Below are 18,381 nucleotides of genomic sequence, written 5' to 3' on the forward strand. Positions count from 1 at the left end.
TGAGCCGTGATGGGATTTAACAGCAGTGGCTGCATCCAGGCATTGAAAATTGCAACTTTTGCAGAGCCCTGCATGAAAGGAAGGACGGTAAGTAATATACAAGAGAAACTTCACAGGAGGAAAAAAAAAAACTGTTTTTACATTCAACAGTTCATGATCAGTACATCCCCAGAAATATTAACTGATTAATTTCAGACACCAACATGTCGTCTGTGCTGTGTTTTAAACGTAATGTGCTCACAGCACTATTGCACATTTTAAAGTGCAAATGAATGTATTCATAAAAGCCCAGAACAATCAAGGTTTTTATTGGATATTCAAATTGCTCTCGATGGTGTTTGCAGCTTCAGGAAATAGGAATCCCCCAGAAGTCTACACAGTGAGGAGTAAAGATTACTTAATAAAATAACTCCTCCTTCAGGATTAAAATGCAACACTAATAAATTATCATTTTTAAAATGAGCCTTGTGTTCTCAAACCCTTCGATGTATTATTGGAAAACAATGCTCTCCATGCAATACTTATCAAGGCCCTCTTGATTTAAACCCTTTGATATTAAGAACATAAGTGCCAAAGCAATGCCCCTAAGCAGATCACAGATCCACATGTGTGACTATATTTACTGGCATATACATCTTAGTATCATATTTTTTATCCAAAGTAGGGGGATGAGAGACATGAGGCGTTGTGGTGGCCATGAACTGTAGAGTTGCAGACATGAAAAAGGAGAGAAATGTGTGCATAGTTTTCTAACCTTGGAGGGATGAAGGATTCATCAGTGTGTGCTGATGGCTGGTGCACATTTTGCCATAATGCAGCTTCTGACCCCGCTTAACAACTGAGTAATGTCGTCTGAAAAGAAACCCTGAAAGAAACCAGAGTGTATCTGTCAGAGGAGAAAGCCAAACACAACCTGATGGTGTGGCGTTGATATCGCCCCCCTGAGTACATCTTTTCTTGTTTGTCAGTCTTCTCAGGGCTCATGATACGTCTTAGCCATAACCGTCATAGTCGTGTCTCGCTAATAGTCCTTGTTCCCTAATTATAAACTAATGCGATTTGTGGGGCAAATTATTAATTATCAGGGCCCTTGATAGAGTACATGCTGTGGCAGTGGAGAGGCTTTCCATGAAACAACTATTTATTTCTGCCACTACTTTGTTTACCCTCAAAAAGCTTTACCGTGTTTCTGCGTAACTTAATTTCTGCCAGATATTCCATCACTCCTCTGTACAAATACAATTATTCACAATGTCAGAATAATTACTCAAACAATGCAATTTTCTAGATCTGAGGAAGGCAGAGCACTTCATTTTCTTTGTTTGCTTGTATTTTGGCAGTGTTTTGGGGGGTTGAACAAATTAATACGTTTCTTCCTCTGACATTGCTCAAAGTCTGGTTCATCCACATATGTTTCACTAGGAGGAGGTTTTACACATGGAACGCATTAGTGTTAACATTCAGTGTACATTTACACGAAACAAGGAGCACAGCTTTTTATGATCTTTTTTCAAGTGTTACAAGGAGTCCATGAAGTGAGTTTTTCAAGGATTGAAAACAATTTTGATGTAAAATCAAATGGAAGGACATTGTTAACTTTAATCACACCTCCTGTTGAGCGTAACCTAAAAGGTCATTAGCCTCTTAGACCCCGTTATCAACCAAATTCTATCACAATACGGCTGATTGAAGCACATAATTATACATTAGGGTGTAGCATTTATCACCACTATATATATTTCTGCGTTGGAAAGGTTCACTAAACTGTTTCAGTCAACCTACAAGAATCTCTGGTCCCATGTGGCTAAAATACAAGCATCCATAACCTTTGAGCCACATATTTGAAAATCTACTATGCAGTAATATGGATATTCACCAGTGTTGTAATTCTTTGACACATGGTGCTTAAAGCGACACAGGCAAAAACCAAAGTGCTTAAAGTTAAGGGACCACGGAGCCTCGTTAAACGCCGGGTTGGCAGCCAGTTTCCCTTCCATCCAAAGGCTGTGTGCTCGGACTTTCCACGGTGCTCAGAGCATTTTATGAGGGGTCCCACCACCGCAGGAGAAGCATTGACTTATTACGGTTTTATTACCCCTGCAGTGTGAACTCAAGTGAGGGTTTTAAGAGATACAGCCTTTGGAGGCATGTGGAAATAAGTAACAGACTACCTCAAAGGTTAAAAAAAAAAAATGAAATAGAGTAGAACTGAATAAATATGGATCACATAAAATCAAGAGTCAAAAAGTGATTTCAGCATGAATTCAAGTGCTAAAATACTTTATTCAAAAGTTCAGGCAAAGCTAATATGAATCTTTAATAACCTTAGCAAACTAGCTTTTCTCCAGCAGACACATGTAGGTTTTATTGCCAGTGTTTTGTCCAGTAACCAAAGCTACATGGGAGTGACAGGAAGTAACCCGTTAATGCATCACAGGACAGAAAAACTGTCCATAGAAACACAAAGAAGAAATGTTGCATTCAAAGTACTGTAACTCCACCTGGCTTACTCAAACTGCTCAAGCCTCATATTAGCTTAATGCAATTTTGGTTCAAAAGGAACTGGGTTTTGTCTCCCATTTCTGACACAGTAGTTATACACTGATAGATATGAACTTAAAGGCAGCAGAGAAGTATCTTATCTTACAGAATCCATCAACCAGAACACGTTATTCAGCAAAACTTGTCCCTTTTACTTTTTGTTATTTTGTTCTGGCTTAAGGGGTGCTGGTAATGCTAAGCTAAGCTAATCACCTGCTGGCTTCAGCTTGATCAGAGTCAGAAATGCTTGGGGTGAATTTGGCTTGTTGTTCCATTTCAGAATAAGAAAATTATATATAAGAAATTAATTAATATATATATATATATATATATAATATATATATATATATATATATATATATATTTAAGAGTTATAAGAAAAATTTAAATAATTATGCAGAAATGTGTGAATTGGCCTACAATATACAATGAATATTAAAAAAATAAATAGAAAATGAGTGAGTAAAAATATGTTTACCACAGTATACAACAATAGTGTAAGTAATATCAATTCTGTAAAAGGGGATGTTTAAATTCAGTGTACAAATATTCTATCTAGCTCTTAGTAAGAAAGCAAATACCATATTTCTTTAACTGTTCATTATGTAGGCTACATAATGTCTATTATTACAGTGGCCAATAACTCTTAAACAGCCCCTATTATGCTATTTTCCGGGTAAATATTTTTATCTCAAGTTACAGTTACAACATGTTTACATGCGTTAATAGTCTCTCTGAAATGCTCCATTGTAGCGCTTGCTCCTCCCTCCAGAAAGCAAAGTCTGCTCTGATTGGTCAGCTAGCCCGCTCTGTTGGGATTGGTCAACGTTTCACATTTCAAAAAAGTCTTCCTCCGGAGCTTCAGCTCTGTTTCTCTCTAGGGCCACTTTAACTCTCAAGATGGATTTGAAATTTAAACACACTCCCTTCTCATTTTAAAAAAAATGCAGTAAAACAGCTGTGTGTAATATGTTCTAATGCTAATAAATACATTCACGTGCACGTTTTAAGCACAAATAGATAGTCTAATTGCTTCACCATAAACAGCCCACACACTCTGGTACTTCAAGGCACTTCATGTACTCCGGCTACAAGTCGCACACTTAAAAGGAAGCGTGTGTTTCCCCCTCAGGCTAATATACCTCAGCAGGTTAGGAGGGGACAGCCGGCCACTTTCCACCCACGGATAAGGCATTGTTTACTGTTATTCAACCCTGCCTATGGCGCCCTAGCTGGTACACACACACACACACACACACACACATCACCACATCACCTAGCAGGCTTGTATCGAGCCCAGATAGCGCCAATCTGTCTCACTCCAAAGGTGTTAAAATGTCTGCCGTAGTGGTTGACTAACATCAGCGATGGCCATGCACCCAACGACAACACACACAACCATGACAATTGAAACAGACATACTAGACCAGAGCACCCTAGTACGGAGATAGGACAAAGTTGAGCAGGATCAGAATATCCTCGTGTATTTATGAGATCCTTCTCTTTGTTTTTGCCTAAACAGTGTGATTGGTTGTGTGCATACAAGCAATTCACTCATACGGCGCCGACAAAAAAGCAATGCTGCAAATATTTTAATAATTGGGAAAAATCAAAGCACATGCACAAGACTGATACATTATGCATCCGCTTTAGTGAGTTCACGACACAAACCTCAAGTTAATCCTGCGGTTAATTTGAATATGTAAATAATAGTGGCTGAGGCCCAAGTGGGATTGGATGGGGTGATTTATCCAAAGCGGGTCTGTGAGCCCTCTGTCTGCAGTTTCTATCATCCGGGGAGTATAAAAGCTGTCAGAGCTCAGTTAGCCAGCACCGTCTGCAAGTCTCTGTGTAAGCCTCATTCCCTGAGCACACACACTTAAACCCTCAGGATTTCCAACACCATGATCAAAAATGGTCAATTGTGAACGGCACATTTACGCAGGCAATCAAGAGGGCTGATGGTCATCTTGTTCAAAGTGCTTCAAGGCAGGCGGAAGCGTGAGGGAAGAGGATGACACTGGTAGGGCACAAAACTTCATCTCCTATAAATCTGTCCAGATCTGTCAGGATCTTGGTTTTTCGCCAAAAGCAATTTCAACAGACTGAACTCAGAAAGATTGTGTGTATCTTCAGGAGTGCTGCTGGGTGGGAGTTTCCAATATAACCTTTTCTAAGACAAGATAAAATAAGATAATCCTTTATTAGTCCCGCAGCGGGGAAATTTGCTGGCTTACAGCAGCATAGAGTTAAAGTGCACACAAGAGACATAGTAAAGAAAGACAAGATATATTTATTTATTTTATTCTATTAACAAAGGATGAATACGGTTTATTACGTTTTGAGTCTTATTATCATACTTTCATCGTTGACCTTTGGAACTGCATTTAAACCTCAAAGTCAACAGTGATGATCATTTCTTGTGTTGAGGGTTATTGGAATCTCTGAACATCTACAGTTCCTTGACAATCTAGAAAGCTGTATTTAGAGATTCAAGCATTTCTGGCAAATATTAATCCAGTAGGATTTGGCTGAAAACGCTCTGCTTTTTTTGACAGAATTCTCAAGGAACCTGAGCAGCAAAGAGATTTCAGTCAGGAGAACTGACCCCGCTTTAGTAAACACGCATGAAAAGCTTGTTTTTCATTTGCCCCATAAGACTTCATTGGAGCAAATGATGTTTTCTTAACCCATAGAAATGATGGCCATAACTATGAAAATATGAATAATGATTAACTGGAATTATCCTTTAACCCAGCTATGAGTAGAAAGGCACTCTGCAAGGGTATAGAAACATTAGCATCCACTGTGGTGTTTGCGCCAGACAGCATATATTATATGTTATATACTTGATTTACAGAATTTATCACTAGCTTTGATTTTGTATTTCTCTCTCTCTCCCCGTCTCAATCTCTTTAACACACGCTTAAACACCATCAGTATGGGAGCGAAGCAAAGACGGTGTGTAATTGCTGTTAAAAGAAAAGCTGTCACGGTTGGAGGCTGGCTCTGGACCTGTTAAACCTTCATTTGCCGTCGCCTTCCCTCTCACTTCTTTAAACTCGCTGATTTCTGGGCTATGACTTGCCTCTGAGTAATGGGAAACAGGGAAAGCCAAGAGGAGCATGCCTGGCCTTATGATAACCCAGTGATTGAAATGGAAGGTACAGTATACAGATTGTTACTAAAAGCCATGCTGAGGAGCCTTTGACAAATCGGTGGGTGAAATGTTGGTCTATATGGTAATAGTGACTGTGAAACGCATTTTCCACAGAAGACAGATAATGCAAGCAGGTCTACTTTCCCTTGTATGATGAATTGCTTTCATTATTTTGCCATCAAGTAAATGTGAAAATACTGTAATAATTTCTGGGTCACTGTTTGGAGGCTCTCTTGTCAGCTTTAAGTGTAAAAGTGAAGAAGTGGAATCTTTCTTGTAATGTAATAATGTTTTTTTTTTTTTTTTTTTATTGCAGTGGAAGTTGTAGACATTAATTTCCAACCACTTCAGCCATCAAGTTGTCACTTTAAAAAAAAGTCCTGTTAAAAACAGTGCTCAAAGCAAAAGAGACAGAATCTAATTAAATACAACATTAATGACCTTTTGCAGTGACATTACATTTTGCCAGTACGAGTGTGACCTGAAGGGCAAAGTGGGTTTCCAGTACGTATATCAAAATTCTTGTCGCATCTTTGACTCTGAGTTCAGGATCAATAAGGACAATGTTAATGTAATTTAAACGCGCAGTAATGGTGAGTCTGTCTGTTTCAACCTTAAGGTCAAACATGTTTCTTAATCACACACAGCGGATTGTTTGTCTGCACTATGATGAATACGGTCTACCCTGCAGATTGTTGACATTGACCCATATAGTATATCAATTTATCCTCAAAATACATCACAGGCTTGTAAGATAACACTGCCCTTTTATTATACATTAAGTCATCAGCACATTAGAATACACATGACACTCATCAGAATTTTTTGCATATTGCGAAGCCGTGAATAAACCGCAAACACAATTAGATTTATTAGATACTGTCGCTAATGGAATACAAATACTGTCATTTGTTATCTGTCTCACTACTCGAAAGTCATCACTGTTTGCAGTGTTGTGAAAGAGAGGACACAAGAGGGCGAGACCCATGAAATTACATTCATGACTCACTTATTAGGCATAGTGGATGTGAGTCATTTACTATCAGGAAATTATGCCAATGCAAGAGTATTAAAATCAAATAAATATTCTGTGTTGTGAAAATTGGCCTCAGGACACAAATGTTATACGTTTCTAAAAGGGAAAGGCCATCAAACAAATACATGAAGAAGGAGGAATATCAAGAACACACAGTGTCACTGATGCAAAGCGACATAAACCAACTGCAGAGACATATTATATGCGGCCCAGAAACATATTTTTCATAAAAATCACATCTGAGCTCCCCTGTGGTAAAATAAATCTTCACCTCTTTAAAATGAGATGTCTAAAGATACACCGTCCTCTCTGTGAACTGTGTGGAATCCAGCAGTTTACACATAAACATAAGTTCAGAAGAGAAAAATCAATACCCATTCCTCAAAGACGAGAGTATTGACTTTGTGTTTTGTGTGAGGGTATTTCCAAGAGCACCAGACAGTGCTGCCTATATGATTATTACTACTTGATGTGACCTGGTGTATCAGTGCATGCTTGTTGTTTTGACAAAAAGGTATTTGGAAAGAAAAGATTATGTGAAAATGTATTGTGGAAACCCACAGTGGAAAATGAAAGTCTAATCTCCCATTTGAAGTGCCAAAAATGAATGAATGAAAGTTTTTTAGAACTAAAAAATAACAATAATCACATTTTCCTGTCTACTTTATAACTTTTTACCTGAAATGGGAGATTTTGCATTTCTCCCTCCCTGTACAGACGGCATGCTTGTATCGTGCTTAGATAATAAAGATTAAATAAATAGTACTAATTTAAGGATATAACATAGGTCCATCCAGAACAAAATTACCCATGTAATGACCCTGCTATTTAAATGTGGTTATTAATTATCTGAAATATGAAGCTGATTCATCAAATGAGGTCGAAATTAGGAAAAAGAAATGGTTCAGAAGACAGTAAAACGTTGATGTAGGAAGCATTGGAACAAACAGCAAAAAAAGCAAAGAAATTCTGTCAGTTTTTTTTCAGAAGTTGCATGAGGGTTTATATGGTGCCTGGGCTAAATTGGGACCTTCACTTCACCTACTAAAACCAAAGAAAGTAGATGAAGTGAAGGTCCCACTTCACAATGTCCCAAAAAATCCTTTAAAATCATATGTCTAAAAAAAGTCACAAAAAACCCATAGTGTAGAAATTTGAAAAAATGCAATAGTTTCGTATGTTGAAAAGTCATAAAGTCATCAAAGTATTGCATGTCAAAATGTCATAAAATAATTGTGCTTAGCATGTTGATAAATAGGGCTGCACGGTGGTGTAGTGGTTAGCACTGTCGCCTCACAGCAAGAGGTTCAATTCCCGGGCTGGACAACCTTCTGTGTGGAGTTTGCATGTTCTCCCCGTGTCAGCGTGGGTTCTCTCCGGGTTCTCTGGCTTCCTCCCACAGTCCAAAGACATGCAGCTTAGGTGCATTGAAGACTCTAAATTGCCCGTAGGTGTGAATGTGAGTGTGAATGGTTGTTTGTCTATATATATGTCAGCCCTGTGATAGGCTGGCGACCTGTCCAGGGTGAACCCTGCCTTCGCCCATTGACAGCTGGGATCGGCTCCAGCACCCCCGCGACCCTTAACTGGATAAGCGGTTACAGAAGATGGATGGATGGATGTTGATAAATATCTTTAAAAGGTTATAGTATATCATTTTAAAGACATTTCTCATGTCATGCTATACTATGATATTTTTCAGACATGTTTCATGCCTAACTATACAATGACTTCTTTATGACATACTATACATGCACATGTTCTATGACATTTTTCAGGCATACAATACTGTGACATTTTGTGTGACATTTTGTATGACATTTTTATGACAAACTATACAGGGAATTTTTTATGACATACTATTCTGACATTTTTATTACATAATATTTTGGGGAAATATCCTCACACAAATCACAGAGTCAGATCCATCCATCCACCCATTATCTTTTATTCTTTTTTTATCCCTTATTCTGGAACCAATCCCAGCTGACATTGGGCGAAGGCAGGGTTCACCCTGGACAGGTCACTGGACTATCGCAGGGCTGACACATAGAGACAGACAACGATTCACACTCACATCCACACCTACCGCCAATATAGAGTGTTTGGACTGTGGGAGGAACCCGGAGAACTTGGAGAGAACCCACGCTGACACGGGGAGAACATGCAAACTCCACACAGAGGGGCCGCCCAACCCCGAACAGAGTCACAATGTATTTTTTGCACTTGTACAGACCTTTCCCTGAAATATCTATCCATAAAACTTCCCTATTCTATTTGCTGATACTTTAATTGACAGCAAATTACCTTGAACTTTCTATTGACATCCCCTTTCTCTCCTGTGAACTAATGTGTCTTGAAAGGTTTTTCTTGCCCTGCTCATGTTAATGACCAGTCACAACATTTGTTTCCGCTCAAGCACAGCTAGTCAAGCAACAAATTAGCAGCGACTGGTGGAAATAGATTCTCAGAGGGCGGTCGTGAAAGTTCATGCAGCGGGGTCTGACATCCAATTAGCTGCTTCAATCCATAATACCAGTCAATATGAAGGGAAATACTGGCATTCTCTTCATTAAATAGTGACACATAACTATTTTTATTGAATGGATTGGATTTAAATTAATAAATGACACATTTCATGCATTCTGCTACATATCTAAATCTATTTCCAGACACTAAAAAGCCCATATTTGCAATTGGCCCGATGAAATGAAATGAAATTTTAGTCTATAGCAAGCAGAACAATTTCATTAGCGTCACCAATTTGCACAGTGCAATAAATGGCATCGTCGTTTTGAACCACATGCCATGAAGATTTCTCAACTTCTTTCTCGTCCCAGTATGGTTTGTGCAGTGACAGGGCTAAATCAATGAGAGCGCTTTAATGAAAAGCTCTGTGAATACACCATGCTGTCATTATGAGAGAGCGAATGAACCCTGCATAGGTCCCTAGTTACAGTTTTCGATTGCAGAGTGAGACACTGAGATTAAAAGGTATTCGTGTGTGTGTCTGTGTGTGTGTGTGTTGCGTGTGTGTGTGTGTCTGTGTGTGTGTGGGGTCCAGTTAGCCTGACACATCTACCCCGATATCTCCTGAGATGAACACTCTCCTCTTTGTCAGATAAGTGAAAGCTCACCTGACAAAGGGGTGGACGAAGCTATTCAGCCTTTCATTTTATTTTTACTCTTATTTATTTACATGTTACAATAAGAGAGTTGAAAAAAATGAGAATAGGACTATTAAATGATAAAAGCGACCTAATACTATAATAGGGTGCTAGAATATTTCACTCAAGTTAGAAATACTGCCAAACAATACTTTTATGACACTTTGCAGCCTATGCATACAACTGTTTATCAACTTAATAGATATACAGGAAACCTAAGTAGAATAGTAGAATAAACAGTAGAATCAGGTGTATACAGAGGAGTATAAACAATATAAACTCCACAACAGCTACAGCCCATAAACACACACATAAAAGCAAAAGGAGACCCTGCAGTTTTTACACAACGTAGCGCACAAACAATGTGGTAGTTATTGACGCTCTCATCTGAAGAGAGACTAGCCGATACAGATTGGATAAAAGAAAAATGAATCTCCCCTTTAGTAAGTAGCCGCATAATAATAATAATAATAAAAGTGTAAGAAGCTCAAGATTTCAAGGATAAGTGATTTTTCATAGACTGTCCTATGCCTGAGAAAATATGAACTTTTTGTCATAGATGGTGACTGTTATTATAAAATAAATCAGCTTTCACTGAACTATAACATTTTCCGGAGAATTCATGATCTAAATTCATCTGGTCATCTTCTCCTCAAGTATCAACTTTCTCTTTCATGTACAACCAGCACATCTCAGCAGCATCTCCTCTTGTTGCCACAATTACTTTCACTCTCTGCCCCTCCGCTGTCGCATCTTGTCTTGTCAATCATCATGCGAAGTAAACATTACTAATATGAACTGCCAGCAATTGTTCTCCATTACACGTGTATGAATAGACATGAAAGAAGTCTTTGTGAATACACCTCAGCAGAAATTGCGGGAATAAAGGCCATGTAGGTCGATAATGATAGTGATTACTATGAACTTGGCTCATGGAAATTTGGCAGAGGGGCAAAAAGCTCCTGGTCTTTTATTTGAGAGGGTAATTGGGCCAAGGCATCACAGGAGGGGTACGATCCAGCTGGGCACCCAAAGGAAGCGGTGAAGGTCATGAATGAAGTGTTTGGAGGTGGGAGTGGGAAGAAAGCAAGGTTCAAGGTCAAACACTGCCACACAAACTGCGAAAAACAGAAATTGAAGGTCAAACTGTCACCAATTACCCCATCACCCCATTAAATATTAGACTAGATCCACACTGGACTCCGGGTTTGAACTTATTTTAAGATTGATTAGTTTTGTCCAGGTTTTATGCGAAGATAAAAAAAAGGTTCATGACAAATTAGGTTAATTTGCTCTTTCCCTATATGTAAAGTTGTCTATATGTAAAGTAGCCAGCAGGCCAAGTCATCTGTGTTTATACACACAGCACACGTGTGGATGGACTTCCACTTGGTAAGAATAGCTTCAGCTTGATCTCATAGTCGATAGAAAAGTTGTATTATACGAAAAAGTGAGTCATCATAGTTGCAATGAGTCATTCACAGCTCTCTCAGTTCAACCTGATCAGCAGGCTCCTCCTTAACAGGAAGGCAGCGTGCGTGTAACCACACAGGAAGCCGCATTAATAAATCTGACAGAGTCCTGCTCCCGGCTGAGAAAAGGCATCATTAGGATGGACAGCAGCGCTGCTGGAAGGCAACACTCGTATTCTGATAAAAGGCAAAGACTCTTTTAAAACTGCTGCGGCACAGAGATTTTAAAGGTTGGATATGATTTATAGATAATGCAGTTTATTAATGGCACTGTAAGCATTAAGTCCATTGTTAGTGTGTTTATTATGTCAGAATCATTTTTACTTCAACCTACAGTTCCAACACCGATTACTGATTTTCACTATATAGTGTACGTGACCCTTCACAAAATTTGACAATGTTTAAATATCAGCATTAGCTTCAGTTGATAAGATACCGAGAGGTGATAAATGACGAAATACGCTTCCAGCAAATATCATATAAAAACCCAGACAAGACACAAAGCAGGAAATAAATACAGACATTGTTCAAAACATTCACATTTACAGAATTTTTCTTGGACTAGTTGAAGCCATATCAATAACTGTTAATGTTGAAGTTCTCAAAGACTTTCTGAAACTCCTCCTCAGATATGACCAATGGCAAACGAACAATTGCAGCTAGGACAGATAAACTCTATATCAACGCTCATTACAGCAATTTATATTATTTTCAGAATCATCATTATATTAGATTTATGCAATTCATGGACAAAACAAACAAAACAAAGAGGCAGAGAATCCAATCAGGCGCAAAAAATACCCTGAAGTGAAATAATATACAGCAAACAAAAAAACTAAAACTGGAGTAACTAATAATGAATGATCAAAGTGAACAATAACCGTGATTGGCTGTCCCTCCATCAGGGGGCTCATTCAGTCAAGCGTTATATGAGATAGTGGAGGTTGATTACGACTACAGACTCTTATAGGATCTGTACTTTGGACGTATTTACCACAAAACTTTACAACATTATGGAACTATTACATTTTAGCAACTCATAAATCACCCTTTAATCTCAAGATCATGGTTTTTATCAGATGGAATGCCATAAACAGCCACATGTTCATCACTTCACATTACATTGTTAGATCCTGTTTTTGTAGTAGTTTATCTGAAACTTTAAATCCTTATGGTCGTTGAAGATATTGAAATTGTTGTGGTTGAAGACAATTTGCAGGAAAACTTCATGAAAAGCGGTTAAATGAAACTGTAAAGGCATGCATTATGGAACATCTACTGTTAGCATAGAGTAACTGCAGCGTGCTTGAAAGTTAGTGGTGTGTTTTGACCACATAAGGGCTGTATACTAAGAGATTACTAGCATTTAGCTAACATTTGAGCTTAGCTGTTTACAGTAGCTCTACTTCTGTATGTGCTGTACGGCTCGTTGAACACACCACAACATTTACGCTCTTAAACAGAATATGAAAAACATTCGACGCCGAGCTCCACTGTGGGAGTTCCTCTGTTGGAGTGTCCGTCTCTGTGGTGGGTTGATACGTTCAGGGTCCGCCTCCGTTCATCAGCCTATCTCTTGGGCCTGTCAATGTCATCTATGGCCGACAGGAGTTTCTGGCGAGCCTTCTTGTTTATATGTGAACCCAGACAAACATTCACCAAGTTGGCGAGCTGCTTCATGGAGTACTCCTGCAAAGAAAATCAAAAAATGTGAGTCAGCAAATTAGATGCATGCTAGCATGAGGCTTTTTAGAGAAATGCAGGAACACAAAGCCACTACTTAAAAGAACAGTGTGTTGCATTTTGCAGGATCTATTGGCAGAAATCGAATAACATAATAATACGTTTTCTTTAGTGTATAAACCCATTAAAATAACTGTTTTTGTTACCTTGGCTCGAGCCAGTTATATCTACATAGAGAGGTTCTCTTAACAGAGCCAGCCGCCATGTTTCTACAGTAGCTCAGAAGGGACAAAACAAACAGTTGCTCTAGATCGGGCCATTCGCCTGTTCATATTGGCAACCCTAGTTCTCCTACACACTTGGCGCTTAGTTTCAGTTGGTTCCAATCTGCAACCTCACAGCTAGATGTGCCTAAATCATACACACTGCACCTTTAGCTTTATATTTAGCGTAACATATGGAACTAACGCTACAATCCTCCATCCACCATCTTTGCCGTCTCACCCGATGATTCTTGATGAACTGCTCCATGTCATTCTCAGTCAGGTAGTAGGCTTTGATGTAGGTCTCAACAAACTCTTTATCAGGAATGGGTCGCAGGTCGGTCAGCTTCTCCAGCTTCATTAGGAACTGCTGGAAGTCCAGCTGCATCAGGGCGCGGCCCTCGTTACTGCATTTCTTCACATTAGCATAGCTGGAGGACAAAACGGCAGAGAAAGGAGGAGATTAGCATCGCACAAAGGGTTCAGGTAGCGGTAGGCAATGACTCCAAAAGCAAGTGCATTCTGTGCCTTTTTCTATTGGTTCAAGAAAGTCATCACAGGTGTGGGTCATATGTGTTTTTTTCACATTTTCCACCCTCAAAACCACCACCTTGCTAGTTAGACAAATCTGTCAGCAAACTTGTCTGTGTCTGTATATTGAGGAAAAAGTCTTGAGGCAGTGTTTTTAAATTCTTTAGTTCCCTACTGTGAATTTATTATGCATTAAAAATTGTCTGGAAGTGTTTCAGCTTGTCAAATGCCAATTTCTTTCACCATTTGAATCAAAATGAAAATACTGTCAAAGTTCTAGCAGCAAAGGTAAACAAAGACATGTGCAGTAATTCAAGTTACGGGAGCAGTTGGAACCCATTCGTTTTTTAAAAGTGTAAAAACTTTGTATTAATGGAAATGAAGGAGAGGTGCCTGAATGTACTTAATATTTTGGTAAAAGTGCTATTTGTAATATGGAATAATGACACACATTTCATTTTAGTCTGTAATTTTAAAATGTTTAAAATGCTTCAATTTTATGCACAACACATTCTTTTTGTTGCATTGTTATTCATAGTTTGTTTCATTATATATGTATTGTCTTTGCATGTGTTGGGTTTAATCACAGTTTTTGGTTTTGTATTGCTTCTTTTCCTTTTATCTTGTTTTGTGAATATTTGAACAAGCAGGTTATATGTATGTTTTTGACAGAATCAACGCAAACTCAACTCAGAGGTTAAAAATACTCCAAAGTAGTTCATTATAACACATTTCAAGAGTTGTAAATGCAGTGTGTATGTGTTGAAAGGCTTACATGAGTCCTTATTTCTGTGTCTGCATGTGTCTTATAATAAATATGAGGTCAGGTTGTTCCACACAGCTGCCTGTGCCGTGTCAGTAAAAGTGTGTGGGCTTGAGTTCATATGTATTTCAGTGTGTGTGTGTGTGTGTGTGTGTGTGTTTTTGTTTCAGGTGTTTGGCAGAGGCGACTGTTGGCAGGTCAGTGCCTGTGACATTAGTACATTAACACACCACAGACAGGTCTGCTCTCTGTCTCACACTTCAGCGTCTCCCTTTCTCTGTTTCCATCTCTCTCTCTCTCTCTCTCTCGCTGTCATCCTCGCTCTCTCTCTCACTCTTTTTCTTGTCAGGCCTGCCAGAGTTTGCCGCTGAGTGTTTGAGCTTCGGCTCAGAATGCTAACAGAGCCATTTCTGGGAGTCTAAGGGGAGACGAGAGCTGGACAGCGAAATTGAATAACAGGCTGAGCGAGTCGGAGTACAAACAAACAAAAAATATGAAATACTCCGCCTTGGTGTGCCAGAGGAGTGGGATATATGTGTGTGTGTGTGTGTGTGTGTGTGTGTGTGTGTGGAAAGAATATACTGGTAGAATCAGGCAGACGGCAGAAGACTTTAAAAGCAGCTTAAGTTTGCAGAGCATCGCAGTCGTAATTTGTTCATTGGAAAGGGTTTAAAAGTTCTCTAATGCAATGGGAATAGAAGTGCTCAGCAAATGTACTGAACGGTAAACATGCTCCCTATTCTCAGTGGGTGAGGGCGAGCCCTCCACCTCAATGTTCTCTCTCCTTCTTTAAACACTTTGCAAGCACTAAACCACTTAACAAGCATTTGTTTATAACATAAACCGTTTTCCCTCCCTGCCATTGCAGCCCCACCAACACGTTCCATGTAACCCGAACAAATTAGCAGCTCAGAATGACTTTGGCTTCGACATCAGCCAACTTCTTGTTCCCAATAAAGCGTGTGTAACCTCACGATAATCATCAGCTGTTAGCGACTCGCTTCGTCAATCATACGGCTGGTCTGACTCGGTGTACTTCACACATTCACTCAACACACGCTCTGAGGAAAGCGACGGCAGGGATGCAGCTGCTGAGGATGAAAACACTCTCCGGCGTTCTGTCACTTGTCACAACACATACGTTTTTTAATTCTTTAGCTCCCTACTGTGAATTTATTACGCATTAAAAATTGTCTGGAAGTGTTTCAGCTTGTCAAATGCCAATTTCTTTTATCATTTGAATCAAAATGAAAATACTGTCAAAGTTCTAGCAGCAAATGTAAACAAAGAGATGTGCAGTAATTTAAGTTACGGGAGCAGTCGGAACCCATTAGAGTTTTTTTAAAGTAAGTGTAAAAACGTTTTATTAATGGAAATAAAAAGAGGAGAGGTGCGTGAATGTACTTAATATTTTGGTAAAAGTGCTATTTGTAATATGGAATAATGAAATCTGCATGTCACAATAAAACGTGTGTAACCTAATGCTAATCATCAGCTGTTAGCAACGCCGTTCGTCAATCATCCGGCTGGTCTGACTCAGTGTACTTCACACATTCACTCCACACACACTCCGAGGAAACGGCAGGGATGGAGCTGCTGAAGATAAAAACACTCTCCGTTCTGTCACTTGTCACAACACATACATCTCGCTTACAAGGGGGAAAGTGGTGAAATGCATTACAAGGGATGTGTCAAGAGCATTTCACGGTTTGTGTGAGTGGCCTGTTTCATGCGATTCCCTGATGGGGAGATGTCTGACTGGCACAGAGGGTTGCCAGCACGAGACGTGAAGGTGGCAGCAGGAATTTAGAGTGGTTTTCTTTGGGGATTGCTCCAAAGGAACCTGGCAACGGAGCATCCTGGTTTTCTTATGTACTGTTGGTAATTTCCCCCGGTCTTCATGGTGCTTAACTACATGCTTTGGAATGAGTTTTTCTTTTTTAATTTATGATGTGCAGATGTTCGAACCGAGGGATAAACAAAGACAGACTTTAAAAGGGGAGAAAAATTCCACTTCTCCCTGAACATTATCACTGCGATGCAATGACTCACAAATGCTGTTTGGTTTAGTGTACAACTTAGGGACTCTAGTTACGACTATAACCTAAGAGTAAAGACACATTTAAAGCAGAAACAGCTGTCATAACAACACATGACAATGGACCTAACATTTCCTTTGTTTGGGAGAAATAAACCACTATTCTATGGGTCTGCACTGTATTTAGCTTGGTTACATTACTGTACTGAATAACACATACAGCTACAATGGGGGTTGAGCGAACTTTGTGTTTTGTGCACATTTCTTTCCTCCCTGCAGCGCAACATACGTCCAACTTGAATAGCACTGATTTGCTCTTTGAATAGCTTCTTAGATTTCCGGAATAAAGATTGAATAGAGAAACACCGTACTGCTGACTAAGGCTTTTACTATATTTATATAAACTACCTATAACACTTCTATTCAATGGATTTAGGATGCTGACTTCTGACTCATTTTATTTGTATTAAATTATAAATAAATGCATTTATTCAGGTAAGAACTGCTAACGGGCATCATTTCCAAAAAGAACCACAATTAAAAAGCATTTGGGCAGGAATACAGCAAAAAGTGCATTCAAAGCATGAAGAATGTTTACTGCACATTTGACCTGTGGAGCTTTTACTCCTTATATTTGTTTTGGTAGATAACAAATGTCAAACTGAAACTTGGATTTGCACATGTTTTTGCAGAAATAGAAACGGCTGTTACTTGTGTGTGAAAGCCTGGCGTAACAAAATCAACCGATGACAAACTGCAGTCTGGACGTGCTCTTACTCTTCAAGTGCTCTTAGTGGGAATAAATAGAAGTTCACAAAGTGTACAGAGAAGCCTTCGTGCTCAGGTTAAGTTACAGGAACTGCAATTGGACTCAACTCCCTGCCTGTAAATGCTAATAAATGCTCTTAATTGCTCGTTTTGACAGGCTATAACAGCTCTATCCAATCACTGAGCTGCTTGCACGTCTATTGTCATTTATCAGATATTAAATATTGATCTACACATGGAGCTTTATTAAAGCTTACTTCAATTATTTTTTTCATGACGAATAGACATCCTAGTACATTGTACATTTAAAGTGTCAAACTGCTTTTCTGAGACACTGACACAGATGGAAAATATTAAACTGTGTTTTTCTACAGAAGTTTTAACAATAATTCATAGTGACAAAATAAAGCTTTGGCTGCAACTTCACCATTACGATGGCAGACTGCACAAACATCCCATTGATGGTGAGGAGGTGTGTAATGACATCCTTACCCTTCCACGAGAGTCCTGTTGGCCAGGCGGATGCAGTGCTCCCACAGCACGTTGGACACAGGCAGCGGGATGCGCACATGTCTGGAAACATCCTGCAACCGCTTGTTAAATTGCTCAAACTCCTGGAGAGGTAGAGGAGAACGCACAGGTGAGCACAATTTAAGAGTTGACTAGAAGGGGAATAAAAAGTCGCAAAAATAAATGATGTTCAGATTGGACCAGAGATTTTAAACGTATATCATAATGGCAACAATTTTTTTTTTTTACACTTTTGAAATAAAACAAAACAGAAATATAATCTAATCAAAACTTGAAATGTAATCCGGCACATTAAACTTGTACTATAAAGACATATCAATATTTTAAGATAAAAACATGTTATTAGCTTGTGCAGGTTTTTTAAACAAACACAAACTATGCACTGTATAAGAAATGTATTATATATACAAATCACTATAGTAACAATA

The 18,381-nt window shown here is 39.0% G+C and overlaps 1 protein-coding gene across 1 annotated transcript in view; it reads right to left on the reverse strand.

The window, feature by feature from the left end:
* Nucleotides 1–11,612: 11,612 nt before the first annotated feature.
* The window catches only part of vps50 (VPS50 EARP/GARPII complex subunit), a 101,346-nt gene continuing 94,577 nt past the window's right edge, over nt 11,613–18,381 (reverse strand). The window contains exons 26-28 of the mRNA XM_054605423.1: nt 17,915–18,036; nt 13,564–13,753; nt 11,613–13,065 (exon numbers count right to left, since the gene is read on the reverse strand). Coding sequence (XP_054461398.1) covers nt 12,946–13,065; nt 13,564–13,753; nt 17,915–18,036 — 432 coding nt within the window. The 3' untranslated portion in view covers nt 11,613–12,945. The remainder of the gene's footprint in view (nt 13,066–13,563; nt 13,754–17,914; nt 18,037–18,381) is intronic.

Source organism: Anoplopoma fimbria, chromosome 10, assembly GCF_027596085.1.
Source record: "Anoplopoma fimbria isolate UVic2021 breed Golden Eagle Sablefish chromosome 10, Afim_UVic_2022, whole genome shotgun sequence".
Lineage (NCBI taxonomy): Eukaryota > Metazoa > Chordata > Actinopteri > Perciformes > Anoplopomatidae > Anoplopoma > Anoplopoma fimbria.